Source organism: Malaya genurostris, chromosome 3 (assembly GCF_030247185.1).
Source record: "Malaya genurostris strain Urasoe2022 chromosome 3, Malgen_1.1, whole genome shotgun sequence".
Lineage (NCBI taxonomy): Eukaryota > Metazoa > Arthropoda > Insecta > Diptera > Culicidae > Malaya > Malaya genurostris.
The window spans coordinates 99,569,799-99,587,117 of NC_080572.1; the positions used below are offsets into that span (position 1 = coordinate 99,569,799).

Genomic DNA, 17,319 nt, shown 5'->3' on the forward strand with positions numbered 1-17,319 from the left:
CTAATGATGTGATAATGCCTTTCATTTGCCATTTAAATAGTCTCATTAAAACATTTGTAAGATTCAATCTTCGGTCATTAGTATTGTAAGCTAATTAAATAACTTTTTAGTTGCTTTCAAACAAGAGTAAGTCTTTCGAAATCGATTCTTTCGTCTCCGATAAAAATTTCTGCATTGAAAAACAGTGGGATTTGTCGGTTACGTCACATATAACATTACATCTCTCGAACCGGAAATGTTCTCCATAACCCTTCCAAATTTGATTAACATTGTTAGTTTTCAAATAAGTTCATCGAAGTCGTTGAATCATCATCGAGAAAATTCAGCCGATAAAAAGTGTGCGGTAGGTTTTCAAACGAGTATGAGCGTGTTAAAATCAGCTCAGTCGAATTGTCGAAAATTGAGCGGTAAGAAAACAAAACGTTTGTTAGCTTATGTCACGTATCATTATATATCCAGAACCGGAAGTGCTAGCCATATGATCTACGCACTTGATCCACAATTTCACAATAGTAGCTTTCAAACAAGCCTAGCTTTGTTAAAATCGGTTCAGCCATCTTTGAGCAAATTGAGCGGCAAAAAAACAACCGTTGCGTCACCCATACCGGAGATATTATATCTGCTTAACCAGAAGTGACATTTAATTGAATTGCAAAATTGATCAAATCAATGGTACAATAATAGCCTTTGAACGAACTCAAGCTCGTTGAAATTGGTTCAGCCATGTCCGAGAATTGAGCGGTAAAAACAACGTATTTCGTAGCTTATGTCACTCTTGCCATTATATCTCCACAACCGGAAGTACTGGTCATTTGTTCTCCGAAATTGATTTACGATTCAATAGTAGCTTTCAAACGAGCTTAAGCGTGTTTCAATCGGCTCAGCCATTTGAGAAAATTTTGCGGTAAAGAAACAACCCGTTTTAGAGCTGTAAGTGACGTAAGCGAGCCTAGTCTCGTTAAAATTGGCTTAACCACCTCTGAGAAAACTGAGCGGTAAAAATGCGTTTGGTCGCGTACGTCGTGAGTGTGTGTGTGTGCGTATGTAACAAAAAAATGCACTCAATTTTCTCGGAGAAGGCTGGACCGATTTTTACAAACTTAGATTCAAATGTAAGGTCTCTTGGTCCCTAGGGTGCTATTGAATTTTACCCGGATCGGACTTCCGGTTTGGAAGTAACGGGGTAAAATGTGCAAAAATGAAGAAAAAGTGCACTCGATTTTCTCAGAGACCACTCAACCGATTCTCTGCAACTCAAATTCAAATTGAAAGCCTTGTAGTCTCATAGGTTTCTATTGAATTTCATCTGGATCCGACTTCCAGCTCGAGAGTTGCGGGCTAAAATGTGCAAAATGAACTAAAAATGTGCAGTCGATTTTCTCAGAGACCGCTCATACAATTTTTATAAACTTAGACTCAAATGAAAGGTCTCACGGTACCATACGGAGTTCCTACATTTCATTCAGATGCGACTTCCGGTTACAAAGTTGTAGAGTAAAGTGTGTTAAATATAGTTCACCGCAAAAAAATTTCTAAACTGCATTTTAAACTCCACAAATCGATAGTCATTATCAGTAGGCAGCTAAACAAACCTATTACGGCTATCCTGGTTCCCGGTCTTCAGTTCCGGAAGCACATGAAAAAGTGGTCATATATTCCAAAGTGGATCTCACTCACTTTTCTCAGTGATGGTTTAACCGATTTCCACAAACTTATAGATTCAAATGAAAGGTCTCACGGTGCCATACGGGATTCCTGAATTTCATCCGTATCCGACTTCCGGTTCGGGAGTTATAGGGTAAGTTAAAACTACACAAATCGATAGCCATTATCAGTAGGCAGCTAGACAAAGCGATTATGGCTATCCTGGTTCCCGGTTTTCGATGAACGACGCGCTACCTCGAGATGATACATTTTCTTCCTAGTCGTATTGTTAAACTCGCTATAAGTATGCTAAATAGGCTAGAATGGCAAAGTGTTTTCAGCACGTATATCATTTACCAGGTGCGCAAACTAAAAATATAATTTTTTATCAAAAAATAATAGAGTACTCGAGAGCGATGGCGAAATATTTTGTATTCGAATTACTGACTCTCGCTTCCAACACATTTTGTCCATATCTTTGGCAATTGATGAATTCCATCTAAAAAAAAATCATCTTTCAACTTGAACAGATTCCAGCAGCCAACAACATTGACAACAAATAAACATTAAAAAATTTCCGCTCCTGGTTAACCATTCAACCTTGCGATGAAATAGGTGTTTCCATCCCGCGTTGGCGGTTCAATGCATAGGACGCTGGTCTTACAAGCCAGCTGTCGTATGTTCGAGCCCCGACCTGGAAGGATTCTTAGTGTCAGTAGGATCCATAGTACTAGCAATGCAATGATTCTGTACGCTAAGAATCGGCTGCGAAGTCTGTTGAAACAGACAAGCCAAATTCCACGAAAAGAATATAATTCCAAGACATTTCTAACATATATCTCAAAATATATCGAGCAACCATCGTTAAAAACGCTCTCAGTTTTTTTTAAATTAACTTAAAATAACATATCATTCGAACAACTAATCACGAGTCTAACGCGTAAAATCAATTTATCATGTCACCTTTTGCTCGTATCATAGATCTGTTACTTTTATGAGCCATTCATTCATGAAACTACCAATTATATTAAACACGAATCGGATTAGAATTGGCGGCAAACTATGCATTCACATCAAATTTGGCTGCTTCAATTATGATGAGAACTAGATGTTCCCCAAGGCGGTGCCCCACATCGAATAACATTTGCTTCAGGTCTGATCTACTTTTTCATTAGCATGTTTTCGCAATTTCGTAGCAATCCTTTTTTCCCAAGTAGCTATCCAACATTATCAGTTTATTGAATCTCGCGCAGCAGTTCTTCGGAGAGTGATTAATGATGACATGCCGGTCACGATGGATCGTGAAATTCTGCACTCGTGTGTCCCGCGAGAACAATCCCATTATTCGACGGAACGATCCTGCATTTGCTTCACATGCTCTTCGCTCTGCATAGACTGTCATATTTCTTCATTTTCCTCACCCGATGCAATCGATTTGAACTTTCCAAGCACTACTGTTATTTGCTTTGCAAATGGCTACTCCTCCTGCTTCAGTGCCAGCAGAACTGCATCTCGTCGCGAGTTTGAATAGCAAATTGAGTTGCTACGATGAATGCAAAACATTACCTCGCACTATCTCTCTCTCTGTCTATTGGTTGGTTGAGTCAATAGTCATATTATGGAAACGGTTTCATGGAGCATGTTACCGGATATGGAGAGGAGTATTGTTTTATTTATGTCTTACTCTGTCCATTAGGGTTTTATACGGCACTGCCAGACAGCGGAGTTTGCATTTCAATTCTATGATGATTTCATAATTTGGTTTTGGATTGAGCGCGATTATGATCTAATTCAACACTATGTTTTACTCACATCGTGCTCCGCTTTTACGATTGTTTGAAAATAAGAAACACGCCATTCTTCTACAAAAAGACATACTGGAAACATTCAATAATTAATTCACACATATTACATGGCATTAAATTTGCATTCATGGCTTCGTTTCACATATAAAGATGGCGAGTTCGTCAGCAAGGTTCAAACAATAAAATACAGCAGATAGTAAACTCTTTTCATTGAACTGATTTGATGACACCAATTACCATTTCCTTGCCAAGTGCATCTCTCAAGCGGTCATCATTGCAATTTTTCGTTACCATTGCTACGATGTGAGTTGCGTGCCTAGATTTATATTACTTAACCAATTAAATTCGTTCGCGCCTGATTCTATTTGGTAAGGGTAGAAATATAACACGATGGCATTTCTGTCCTAGCTTTGCTGATGCACGGTCACAGTCTCAAGAAAATGAATATCTTTAAAATAGGATTCTGGTAAGTTGACGATTCGTTTTATACTGCAAACTACCTAACAATGTTTTTTTTTATTTTAGGATATTTGGAGCTATTATCAGTGCAGTCACTGGTATGGAGTTGAACTGCAGCACAATTGAAATGGATGTCTGTCATCTCAACAATCTAATCATCACTGAGTATACTGATGTTGCTGCTTGGGAATTCCCGGATCAACACAATCTAGTCTTCGGCAACTATCCCATGTCGGACGATACCACCATGATCACCGCCGTGACCAAAGAAGTGTCTGAAAAACTAACAAACGCTCAAACTGTGGCCATGCAGAACGTTTCTCTGATGTCATTCTATCTGTGGGAGCACCTATTGAGCCTAGACGTTTCTTACAATTACCTATCCGAGCTGATTGTGGATCCAACTTCCATGTACAACCTGAAATCGCTGAATATGAGCCACAACAGACTTCAAGCAATAGACTTCCTCAAAGGGCTCAACAAAATTCGTGATCTAGATTTGAGCAACAATTATTTGGAGAAGATCGATCTTTCCAGTTTCGATGCGATTAAGGATCTTACTAGCTTGAAACTAGCACACAATCGCATCCGCACCGTCACAACCTTCGCGAACTTACTTCATCTACCGCGGCTAACAACTTTAACACTTAACAACAATCAACTGTCGATTCTGGATGCGAGCCAGTGGCAGTTCAACGTTCTGCAGGATCTGTTGCTTTCCAACAATCGCTTGTCCTACATCAGCATGTGTGAAATACAGAATTCGTTTCCACGTTTGCAGTCGTTGTACCTGGACGGAAATAATTGGGAATGTTCATTTCTCAACAGTACCGTTTCCCAACTGCACCAGTACGAAGTCAAACTGATTAACTACAGTGCCCACAACTGCACAGAAGCGGTGGAGAACATTTGTTGTCACTAATCCCCCGAAATCACTGCTGAAAACCCGCACCATCGTGTACGATGTCAGTCATGTTCCGTAAGCTGACTCTATCCTCTGTGGAAAACACAAACAAAATCCAATGCCAACAAGCTTTGTCAATGTACCCAATTATTATTGTCACATCAATATCCTTCAGAAGTTAAAAAAGAGATTTAATAAATTAGTTCAGACAAATTTTTGTGTGATTGAGAATGCCAACCTGTCAGTTTGCAATCGTTATGTGTTGCTTTTTTGCTCCCCTCCTAACACATCAAGTTAATCGTATTACCATCATATTCGAAATGAAAAAATAATTTTCAGATATCTACTTATGGTTTTGAATTGAGTTGAGAAGCAATGCGATTATTATGTCCTTCCTATATTCACTGAAATGCGATGAACTAATAAGAACGTTTGTAAAAATTTAGAATGCAGTTTTGTGATTTGGTATTTTTGCATGTCGGTTTCTGTTTGACCACGAAAGAGCTTTCTCGATAATTATAGATTGTACAGTGTTTTCTTTCCTTCATTCACAGGATGTCTTTTTTATTATAAATATCATCAACTTATTTGCTAACAGATTTTTTTTTCTTTTTCAGGTAATGAGAAACTCACACAACTAAAAGTCGTTCAGGTATTTCTGAAAAATTATAAATTCAATATTTGAATGTAACATGATTATATGAGATTGAAACATTCTGATTTCATTTGAAATTGCACTTTTTAGTACCGTAAAATTTCACTTTTTTACTGTCACGTCATTGCACTCAGTATAACAAATTCGAAATATGAACGATAGTGTAGTAACGTGACAGTGAAATAATAGAATTCAACAATCACGAAAAACGTGTAATTGTGAATATATTAGTATCTATGTATTTGAAGAATTGCTCTAAAACGGATAGTATTAAAGAGGAAAAACACTTCAAATACTTTTCTTAAGCTCTGAGAACATTTTCTTGTTTTTCCATTTCTACAGTTTATTTTATTTACCAGGAACAATAAGAAATGTTTAGAATCGATGTTTTCTTAACCAAAGTAATAGCTTATTTGTAGGCAAAACAAGATTCTTTATTTGTTGTTTAAATAAAACCTTTATTTGTCATCACAACAATGCTCAGTCACATATAGCTTTGATCTGAAGCTTTTTTTTTATAAATGTCGTTTGTAAATTCTGCCATCGCCTTATAATCAAAATAAATGACGCCATTTCCGAATACAACATATTTTGATCGATGCAGAACTCACTTACCGAAATAGGCTTCACTTCAGTTAAGTGGATACATACCTTCCAAAACAAGCTCATGTCTTTCGAATAATCTATAAGATGCAAAGTCGATTTTTATAATTATAATTTTTAATTATTATAACTTTAAAGGCACACTGCTTAAGCTCTAAGGTGCCGAAGAAAAAAAACGATTTTATTTCAATGTTTCTAAAAGCGTCAAATAGTACATTTCTTGTTATGCTTGTGTAACAAAAATATCGTGAAATGAAAAAAAAATGTTTTTGGCTCTACACCGCATGCCCCAAAATGGTTATGGAACTTTGGAACTCATTTGCAGTGACTCTTCGATACACTTCTGGGCCAATACACTTATTGAAGTTATTCCCAACTTTTCAAACCCATCCGAAAAGTAATTTTCCGGAAGGTCTGTAAAACTTCCCTACGCAGTTTTGATCACCTCCTCGCATAAGTTTTTTTTAAAGAGCCTTCTTAATGGCTTTGGGCGCGGATAATAGTCCTAAGTAGCTTTGAAGGAGATAAAAGGCGGGTGGGTAATGTCAGAGACATAACTGGATGTCGTGAATACGAAAACAACTGACATGTTCCTTAACACTTCCGAATATCAATTAGTTGATCAATTGTATGAATTATGCAAGCATTCCCCTTTTCCACATTTTTCGCAAAAACAAAGAAGGCTTCACTTGATCTAGATTACTGTGAATTTCACACAGCGAAAAATGCAAAAATCTAACCAAACTGTTCTAGATTTGCACTAAACTGAGGATATTTCCTTTCGATTTGCGAACAACAAATCCTAATAGTTCTTTAGAAAACTTTTAGAGCCATTAGAACGGCTGATTTTGTGTAATGCTCTCCACCGTTGTTTTTTCACCAATGCTAATGACTGGCAGCTGTGACGTAATCGCTCTTGTCGAAAGCGAAACTAGCTGTGCAGACGACACAAAACACATCTGCTCGCAGTGGCGATAAAATCCAAACTGATTCAATTTTTGTTAGGAGCTTTCTTTTTACATGTTTTCGTTTGTAGCTTTTTCACTAATGGGCGGTCCTAACGGCTATAAAAATAGCCTCATAAAGAATTTTAATGGCGATTATTTCATTTCGGATTTGCATAATTTATTGGAAGAAACTTTCAATATGCTGTAGGGATTCGTTTCTAGCATTCAGAAGAACCAAATTGAGGAACTCACTACGATATTCAACACTTTTCGGAACATTTTTCTCGAACGATTTGTTATACAGCAGTAGATATTTTGTTCTCTTCCCAGAACGCGTTCTGATTGGCAGGTTTTTCAATAGTGTACTATTGAAATACTTCAATGCTTTTGCTATACACGTTTAAGTTGAAAAATTTCGATTCTATTGGTAGTTAGATTATATAAATCCTTTCACAGATCACTGAGCTATGAGCTTTAAAAATACGAGAAAGTCAAACGCGCCTTATGTATTATCCTCTCTGATACTCGTTTATACCAAACATTTCAGAAAAGTTGATTTTGAATTATTTGAGATTATGTCACAAAACTGAAAATTTTATCATAAAATTGTGATCATATGGCATGTAGTAGAAATTATGTTGATTCGTTAGATACAACAATAGATATTCACGATCAAAAACTTATCACTCTCTCAGAGGGTGAATTTTGAAAAGGCACCCCATAGTAAAGTAAGTCGTATTCACGACAAAATCTTTTACCCAACATAGCCGTTTGATTTGATTTTACGTTTCGTCTTTGACTCATAGTGCGTAGTTACCAGTTATGTACTACAATCTGTACGGTTAACATGTCGAAACTTGTTTCGTCCGAGACGCCAGTTTAGACATTACACTCCGGTGTAATAGGAAAAGTGTTTTGCAAGTAGCATTAACTATACGTCTGCCTAGCGGTTTACGTTCTGCCGTCAGGTCTCACTAGCAGTTCAACATGAACTGCTACGCACTGATAAGTCAAAGGCGAAACGTAGAATAAAAAAAATCCAAAGTAGAAAATCTGACGAATAAAGTGGGCAACTAGGAAGTAACTGAAGCCCAAAATCGTTAATTTTAGCAATCAAGGTTTCATTAAAAGTAATCTGTCAACGCTATAAGTCTACCCGCTTTCGCACCAGCACGCACCAAACACACTTCCAAAATGCGCATGCGTTCGTTTTTTTTTGTCTGAAATCAGAATGTGTGTCAGCGGCGAAATATTTATTTCATCCGCAGATTCTCGCCCAAAATATGTTGTGTGCGCTCAGAAATAATTCTTGATAGCTTGCGCACCTTCACTTCACGACGATGGTTGTGATGTACTTTACAACAATTCAATCCCTGAGTTATACTTCACGTGTATAAAACAAATCACGAATATTTGATGAAAGTCTTTTCATGTGGCTAGTGAAATTATAATTCGATAAATCTATCTTTTTGAGGATCAATATTTCGATTCCCAAGAATATGGTAGGATATATTTTATGTGAACTAGTGGTACTTTAGTATGCACAAGTCTTTTTTATGCGAGGGATGCATACCATAGAAAAATCGCATAGCTTTAAAAATTCACATAAAGAACCACAAAACAATAGAAACAATTTTTTTGTAGCAAGATGTCTTAAAAATTCATGAAACGTGGAGATGCATTATTTCGAAAAAAAATCAATATCGGTTCAGAGATCGCCGAAATCGAATTTATTTTTAAAGCAATTTTTTTTTGAGAAATGCATGAAACGTTGAAATCTTATGTTACCTCAAAGAAAAATTGTTTTGAAGAAAATCGAAAATCCGAAAGAGTCGAATTAAAAAGTTACCGCGTGGTAATACCGAATCTCGACAGTTCGAGCATTTCAAAAAAGTTTGGCATGAAAAAACTAAGACTTCACAAAATGACATATTATTAATCCACTTAGTGGTGTGAATGCCTTTCTCTTTCATCGTCACAGTCTCATTCAAATATTCAGAAGAAAACAGAAATCACATCCATTTGATTTTCGAATTTGATAAGTAGCTCAATAGTAGCATCAAGAAGAGCATAAGATTGTTAAAATATGTTCAGCCATATCTGAGAAAATTGAGCGGAAAAAACAACACGTTTTTTCGGATACTTCACTTAAATCATTTTATCTCCGGAACGAAAAGTGACAACCATTTGCTCTTCAAACCTAATCAATGAGCCAAAAGCAACTTTCAAATGAGCCTAAATCGGCTAAAATCGGTTCAGCCATCTCTAAAAAAAAACCTGTTTTAATCCACTTAGTGGTGTAATGATGCCTTTCTCATATCAATCATAGTATCGTATATAATACTGTGGTATTCTTCAATATAATTTTCTTCCATTCTTAAAAGAATAACCAAAATCGGTTTGTTTGACCGTCTACTGATAAAAACTATCAATTGAAGAAGATTTGAGGTCGATTTAGAAAACTTTTTACGGGTTTTCGTCCTTTTTAATTATGTTATAAAATTTTTAACACGCTTTACCCTATATATTCAATGATAATATTCAGGAATTTTATATGGAACAACAGAACCTTTCATTTGAATCTAAGTTCGTGAAAATCGGTTGTGCCATCTATGAGAAAAGTTAGAACACATATTTTCATTTTTTTGCACATTTCACCCCATAACTCCGGAACCAGAAGTCGGATCCAAATAATATTCAGGAGTTTTGTATGGGACCACAAGACCTTTCATTTGAATCTAAGTTTGTAAAAATCGGTTCAGCCATCTCCGAGAAAAGTTAGTGCAAAAAAACGTTACATACACACATACACACACAGACATTTTGCGTACTCGACGAACTGAGTCGATTGGTATATGACACTCGGCCCTCCGGTTCAAAAGTCGGTTTTCACAGTGATTGCATAACCTTTCTATATGGGAAAGGCAAAAAAAGTTCGTTTTGTCGGTTACATCACTTATACCATTATATCTCCGCAAACAGAAGTTACTGTCATTTGATCTTCGAATTTGATGGTAGCTTCAAAAAGAGCCTAAGTTTGTTAAACCACATGTACACATACCGACATTCGAAAGTCGGTTTTTTTTTTTGCAGCAGTTCTATTACCTTTCTATAGAGAAAGGCCAAACCGCATAACTGAAAAGTCGCAATAAAACATCCGCTCTTGGGCTTGGAAAATACGCATGAAAAATCGCAAAACTTTGAAAATTCGCATAAAAAAGCATAACTTCGTGAATTTTCATAAAAAAGTTACAGAGAAAAACACATAAAACAGCGACTCGAGTATATAGGTGCACCGTTTCAAGTTTTCACAACGAACAAGTGAATGTTTCACCTACTCATGCGATCACTGAACTAATTAGAGCGATTATCGATATTCCTATATGTGAAGGAAGCGTACCAGTATTATTTGAATTTACGTTGTCCAGTAATGCCTTTGTTTTTGTTCCATTACTGAACCAATGAAATTCAGTAAAAAAGACAAATTATTGTTTTGTTCATAAACACTTTTATAGTTATAGACTATGTATCGATATGTCCTTGAGTTGTGGGGAAAGCACATAGAACAGGCTTCTTATTTTTAGTCTTAATTTGTCTTTTTGCAAACATGGTGAGTTAAACTAAGGTGATAACAATACCTATATACCATATACCCAATAATTGAGTAGTGACCAAATTCAATTTCGGACGAATGATGAGAACAATGAGAATAATCGATTCAGAAAAGGATTTAATAAAGTGGATATATTTTTGCGTGCCCTTATTTTCAAACCATTGCATTTTAACTCGAAAACTAATTGTATAAAAATGGTCTCCAAGCTCTTTCGAAGTAGTTCAATATGTAAGTAGTCTCATCTGCACCTTTCTGCGCCTTTTGATCATAGAAAAGTTGGAGTTTCGTAAAAAAAACAAAAATTGACTCTATTTCATTAAACTGAAATAATAGCAGCATAGTATGTTTGAGAAAGTTGTGTAGTTTTTAACGATGAAAAACTTTGTAAAACAAAGTTTGTAACTCATATAAATTGAAAATATATATGTTTCTCTAACAAAAACTGGTTTTAGGACACCTTTTTCAGAAAATACATTATGTCATGAATTAGACTTAAGTTACGGGAATAGTACCTTTTGCAAATTTGTTTAAAATGACTTTCTGAACAACTTTGTCGAAGTAACTTAGCCCCTATGTTGGCCCTGAGCTAAAATAGTATTTTTATCTCACTTTAAGGGAAATAATCACATAAATTTTTTTTCCCGAAAGATGGCGTCTATCATTCTGAACACCTTTACTGAAGATACTGGCCCTCAAAAACCACGTTTTTAATGAGTTATCAATCAAAAAAATTTAAAACTATGCACTTACTTTTTTCAGAGACGGCTGAACCGATTTCTACAAACTTAGATTCCAGTGAAAGGTCTAATGGTGCCATAGCCTGCTATTGAATTTCATTTGGATCCGACTTCCGTTTCCGGAGTTACATGGTAATATGTGAAAATTAGAGAAAAAGTGTGCACTCAATTTTCTCGGAAACGGCCTAACCGATTTTCACACTCTAAGATTCAAATGATTTCCTGAAAATTTGTAGAACATTTTATCTGGATCCGACTTTCGCTTCCGGAACTAAAGCGTGATAGGTGAAAAATTACCAATCTGTGAGTTTGTGGCCATAAAAATATAATTCGGCACTACTGTCCCTCCTTTTTCCTATTCCGGAAGCACCGAAAGTGGTGAAGAAAAACTCCAAAAATAGAACTCACTTCGATTTCTCTGCCATGCTTGAATCGATTTCCATAAATCTTGATTTAAATAAAAACTCATATAATCTTTAAATCTACTGTAAAATTTCATTCGGATTCGACTTCTGGTTCCGAAGTTACAGGGCGATGACAATATGTACAACACCAAAAGAAGAAGAAAACACAAAACGAACGATGCGTGCTTTGTTCTATTTCGTACACGCTATAAAGAAATCGAAACGGTTACTGATGTCTGCCACTGGTGTGTGATATTGATAAAAGACGGTGGTGCAGTTGATAAAAGTTTTAGCTATTCTTTGATAAGAGCGACCGAAAGAATAAACGAATGTCATTGAATTCAAATTTAGTTGAAAAAATATGCAATTTGCACGGCCGGTAGTGCAGTAATACCGTTCCAGTTGTGTAGTGATGTCAATAATAATAATAATAATAATAACAATAATAGTAATATTATTAATAATACTAGTGAAAATAATAATAATAATAACAATAATAATAATAATAATCCTCCTACATATTGCATGCTGTTTAGCTTGACCTACATATGCAGAAGTAACAGAAACGCAGGTTCGCTTCGTTTGTTAGATTTCGTTTAATTGATTTAATCGAAATAGAGAATGAGATAGTAAGTCTAGGTTTAACTAGGTTCGAAACTGTTCCAATTTGTAGATCATATTTGTTGCTGGCAAACAAACCAACTTCGGCTATTCCGGTCATCTGAATCCGGTTTCGGAAGAATTGGAAATGGTGATTAAAAACTGCAAAAAGGATCCCACTCGCTTTCCGTCAAGATGGCCGAAACGATACTCACAAACTTATAGGTTCAAAGAAAAAGTCTTACAGTTTCATACGGAATTCCTAAATTTGTTGTGGATACTACTTCCGGTTCCGGAACTACAGAGTAAACAGGATTTGTAGAGTTTGTTAGATTAGGTCCGAACAAATGAACAGTTGTTTCAGCGAATTACACAGTTATATTTGTGATGTTATGAGTACTATGAGAAAGGCATCATTACAGCACTTGGTGGATAAAAACAGGTTTTGCTATTAATCTCAGCAATTGCTGGGTGATAAAGAAGTTCTTTATTCTTGTAATATATACTTTTTGACCAAATAAGTAGTAATTTCCCATTAAGCTATCGATAATATAAAAACTTGTGACACTACCCAAAAGCAAAGTCTTGGCATTACATTCCTTTTGTAGAATTTGGCCTTTCTGTTTCAACAGACTTCACAGCCGATTCTTAGTGTACAGAATCATTGCATGGCTAGTACTATGGATCCTACTGACACTAAGAATCCTTCCAGGTCGGGGCTCGAACATACGACAACTGGTTTGTAAGACCAGTGTCCTATGCATTGAACCGCCAACCTGTGACACTACCCACTAGTTTTGTTTCCGCTGTGAAAAAGATGCAAGCTATATTTTCGAATATCACTACCTTTTCTTGTTATAAACATCACCGGCAGCAAATTGATAAATCACTCGACCTAGTCAAAGCGATCATTACGCTTAATACCCCTTAGGAAACCATTAGTCTGTCAAGGTGTGTAATTTCCCTCCATAACTTGGTTCGATTTGTCGTTCAAGCATTGAACTCGCTGTCCGACGAACAACTTGTAAAAGCTATGTGTAAAACCAATGCACCGTTGCAGGTTACTTTACTAATTTTACTCGACTACAGCGCGTGATAAACACGTACGCCATCACCACGTACAAGGGGTCCAAGATAGGTCTAATTGATGTCAATTAGTAAATACTAAATCGCTTAACTGCCCTAACCGAGTGTAGTTCCATGAAAATCGCGAATGGTTGCCTACAATCACTCTCGATTGATCAGTGGAGTAAAAGAATCAACCCTAACTTCATGCCTCGGTGTTTCGAATGCGGCAGTACATCAATCTACTCATGCATCCATCCATCCATCTATGCACGTATGTAAAGTCAACTTATGACGGATTATTCAACTCATAGCAGCAACTTGTTTTTCACATATTGTTCATAACGACTCAAAGCCGGAAGTGTAGTGAACATACGACTACAGAGAGTCGGTCGTGTGTAAACTTGTTTTATCTGATGAATCGATATTATCGTGAGTAAGGAGACAAATGAAATAGTTAATCAATTTTTCGCGATAAAATAATAATTCTACTTTCAGCAGAAATATAATAACAAAATATAAAGTTTTCGAATAAAGTTTGATCAATATCTCACTCGAACGACGAAAAGCTTTATATGGAATGTAATCATTAGTTATAACTTCCTGCGCTCACGAGACGACTGTGAACTGATGTGTTATGATTAAACGCCTGTTTGCACTCGTATAATGATGACAGTTAAAATAATAACCGTAAACCGTGGTGGCGCTGGTCGAACGTGGGCTAGTCAAAGGCACTTTAACCAGCATCGTATATTCCATTTTATTTTATGTTCTACCCCGATCGTGTTATAGTAACCAAATGGGTATCATATTGTGTTGAAGAAAAAAAACACATTCTAACATTAATTTTTACTATAATATTTTGAAACTCCGAATCACCCTGAACAAGTATTTCCTTCGGAATCAGCTCCATCTGTTCAGGTCTCTAACGTGTGATGTTGTACTGTGCCACTATTATTATTTATACATAACTGGTATTACTTCTAGTCTTAATTAAAACAAAACAGTAGCCCATCACCGTTGGTGAATTAACAGGTTGCCTAACATGCAAACGACACCGGTCAGCTCGAATACCTGTTCTGCCGGTGTGATCTCGAAAGTGCAATCACTCTTCGGGGGCTGTCCTACATTGAATGCAAATGCCGTACCATGGTTTCTAATGAGAAAATACACACCCATCGCGATAGTTATTCAAATTTAAAAAGATTAGTAAAGCAAAAAGGCCAATCAATTTTCCTTTCTTGGGTGCGATGTTATGCACTTACCCTGTCAGAGGGATAGCGGAGGTTCGCGCAATTGGGTTGTAATTATCCGGACCAGCGCTCGTCTCCTGGCCGCATACTGTAACGAGTCAATTATTAGTTTACAGTAATTATCCTAACCCATAGTTAGTAGGAATCACACGATCCAGGGAATAGTAGGTTAGTGAGTTGACTATCCGGCAGCGCAAGGTTATGATTAATGAAAAGATTACTATGATTACCAACGTTCATTGGACGAAACAAGACAATCACTATCGTTAATGTGAAACCGACGTGAGCGATTAGCATATCACATACCCATCAACTACTTGGAAACAGGAAGTATTTATTGATGAATATCGACTGCATAAAGTATCTATGCAACATATAATAATTGAACCATATCTGTTTGATAAGGATTCAATGAGTATTTTTCACTAAGTATTTCGGTGTAATTGAAGGAATACAGCTTTGAACGATGGTCTTTGGTTTACTTTTATATACAATAATATAAACATTTCACTGAGGGAAAATATTTGTGAATTATATTAGCGGGAGACTATACAATATTTGAAGATTCGCTCGGTTACAGATACTCAAAAGATCAGTTATAATTTTGCAGCAGCGTTTTTAAACTTCTCATAACACATGTAGAGCAATTGTACTAATCCTGTGTTGCTCGAGAAAAATTTAATAAACAAAAATGATCATCAAAAATTCATTGCTGAATATTTTCAAAATCCACTGAGAATAAATATGGTTAGTTTATTCAATCTTCTTTCATAGGTTAACAGCCCGCACCTAGGACCTACCGATACCCATCAAATCCTGTGCAACACTTGCGCCATCTTTTTTACACACCTTCATTTACACTTCGTTGTTGTTCTGGATTTTTTTTTCTTTTTTCCGTAGCTTCTAGAGGCAACCGTTCTCGAGATATTTAGACGTGAATGTAAAAAAAACTCGGATTTCTGCTGATTTGTACCGTTTAAACAAGTCAAACGTCGCTTCGAAAAAAAAAATCCATTTAATTCCACAATATTAAATAAAATTTACTATTTCGTCACTGCCGATGAGATTTTCTCAGAAAAGGGTCAGTAATTAAGGCATTATTACACCACAAAATTAATTAATTGCAAAAATTCAAAGTCGTGCTTCGAATACTTTCCGACAAATAGTTCTTCGATTTTCTGAACTTCGAAGTGCATTTTCTCAACATCAAATCTTTAGATTCCGTTGACATGATAAGAAAATAACTACTGAACCAATCGCATTTTTCTTTATCATTTTGTAAAATGTTGAACAGACAAATGAAACTCTAAAATGTTTCAATAATATTTTTAAATAGAAAAATATCTATTTAGAATTTGAATTAAAAATTTTAACACCGAACGCAGCAGAAAAAAGTACGGGTGTGTAATGTCAGAGACATAACTGGATGTAAAAATACGAATAAAAATGACACGATTTCTTTACACTTTTGAATTCGAATTGATAGTTGATCGATTGTGTGAATTGCGAAACTTTCCCCCTTTTCACTACTAAAATTTTAAACGATTTTTGACGTCGATTATCTTATTTCGGATTTGCATATTTCATTGAAAGAAACTATCAAGATGCTGTACAGGATTCATTTCTGCCTTTTATAAGGACCAAATTCTGGAATTCTCTACGATATTTAGCACAGTTCGGAACATTTATCTCGAACGATTTTCGCACAGCGAAAAGTGCACGAAGCAAATCAAATTATTTTGGATTTTCACTAAACTGATGATTTCTACCTTCGATTTGCAAAGAAGTAATCTTAATAGTTCTTTAGATAACATTTAGAGCCATTAGAACGGCTGATTTTATATAATGCTGTCCATTTTTCGTTTCTTGTTTTCTTTCTCTTCAATGCAAACCATCAGCAGCTGATGCAATCGTTCTTGCTTGAATTGAAACTAGCTTTGCGAAAAAACCGACACATCCGCCCGCAGTGCCAAATGATGCGAAACTGGTTTGATCCGTCTTCTCGCCTTGACGACCGGAAGGCAAATGAGAACTACGACCTGAGCGTTTGAGGTTTTTAACCACACAGAAGGTGCGCTCTCCAATTTCGCTGTTTGAATGCGTCTTCTCGCCCCGACGTCTGCTTTCATCCAATGCACAAGAAGAAATGATCGATTTTCGATCACTGTTCCCCTTTTATAACGTTCAGTTGAAGATATGTGCCTGACTTCCTCAAAATCGTCCTTCTTGCGCGAAAAACCCAAGCAAAAGTAAAGAGTTTTCCGCGTTTTTTTAAAATTTTGAGAAAACTTAATTTTTGTGTTGTTTGTGATTATCTCACACTGTTCAAAATATTATCCTAAATTCCTGATCATATTTTTGATGGAATAGTGAACGAGTTGTTGGTACCATTAATACAAGTCGAGATATTCACGAATAAGTTCTGCCCATTTTTCCATATGGCTGATTTTGAAAAGGCGCCCCATAGTAAAGTAAGTCGTATTCACGACAAAAGCACCCGTAGCGGTGGTCGTGTAATTGCCAAACAACGGTGCTTGGATTTTCGGGCAGCACTGAAGTGGAGTGTTCCTGACTTCGGTAAACACCGAAGCCGAGTGTTTCCGATTTTGCCTCATACGTCGCTTGTACTA

General features: G+C 36.3%; 2 protein-coding genes across 4 annotated transcripts in view; both read left to right on the forward strand.

Annotated features, from left to right (window-relative positions):
• LOC131436643 (uncharacterized) overlaps positions 1-17,319 on the forward strand; it is a 272,026-nt gene that overhangs the window by 138,509 nt on the left and 116,198 nt on the right. The gene's annotated exons all lie outside the window — the stretch shown is intronic.
• LOC131436644 (oligodendrocyte-myelin glycoprotein-like) lies at positions 3,809-5,025 on the forward strand. The gene is made up of 2 exons (XM_058605488.1): positions 3,809-3,915; positions 3,975-5,025. Exons 1-2 carry the CDS (start codon positions 3,866-3,868, stop codon positions 4,828-4,830), a joined length of 906 nt encoding a protein of 301 aa, XP_058461471.1. The 5' UTR covers positions 3,809-3,865; the 3' UTR covers positions 4,831-5,025.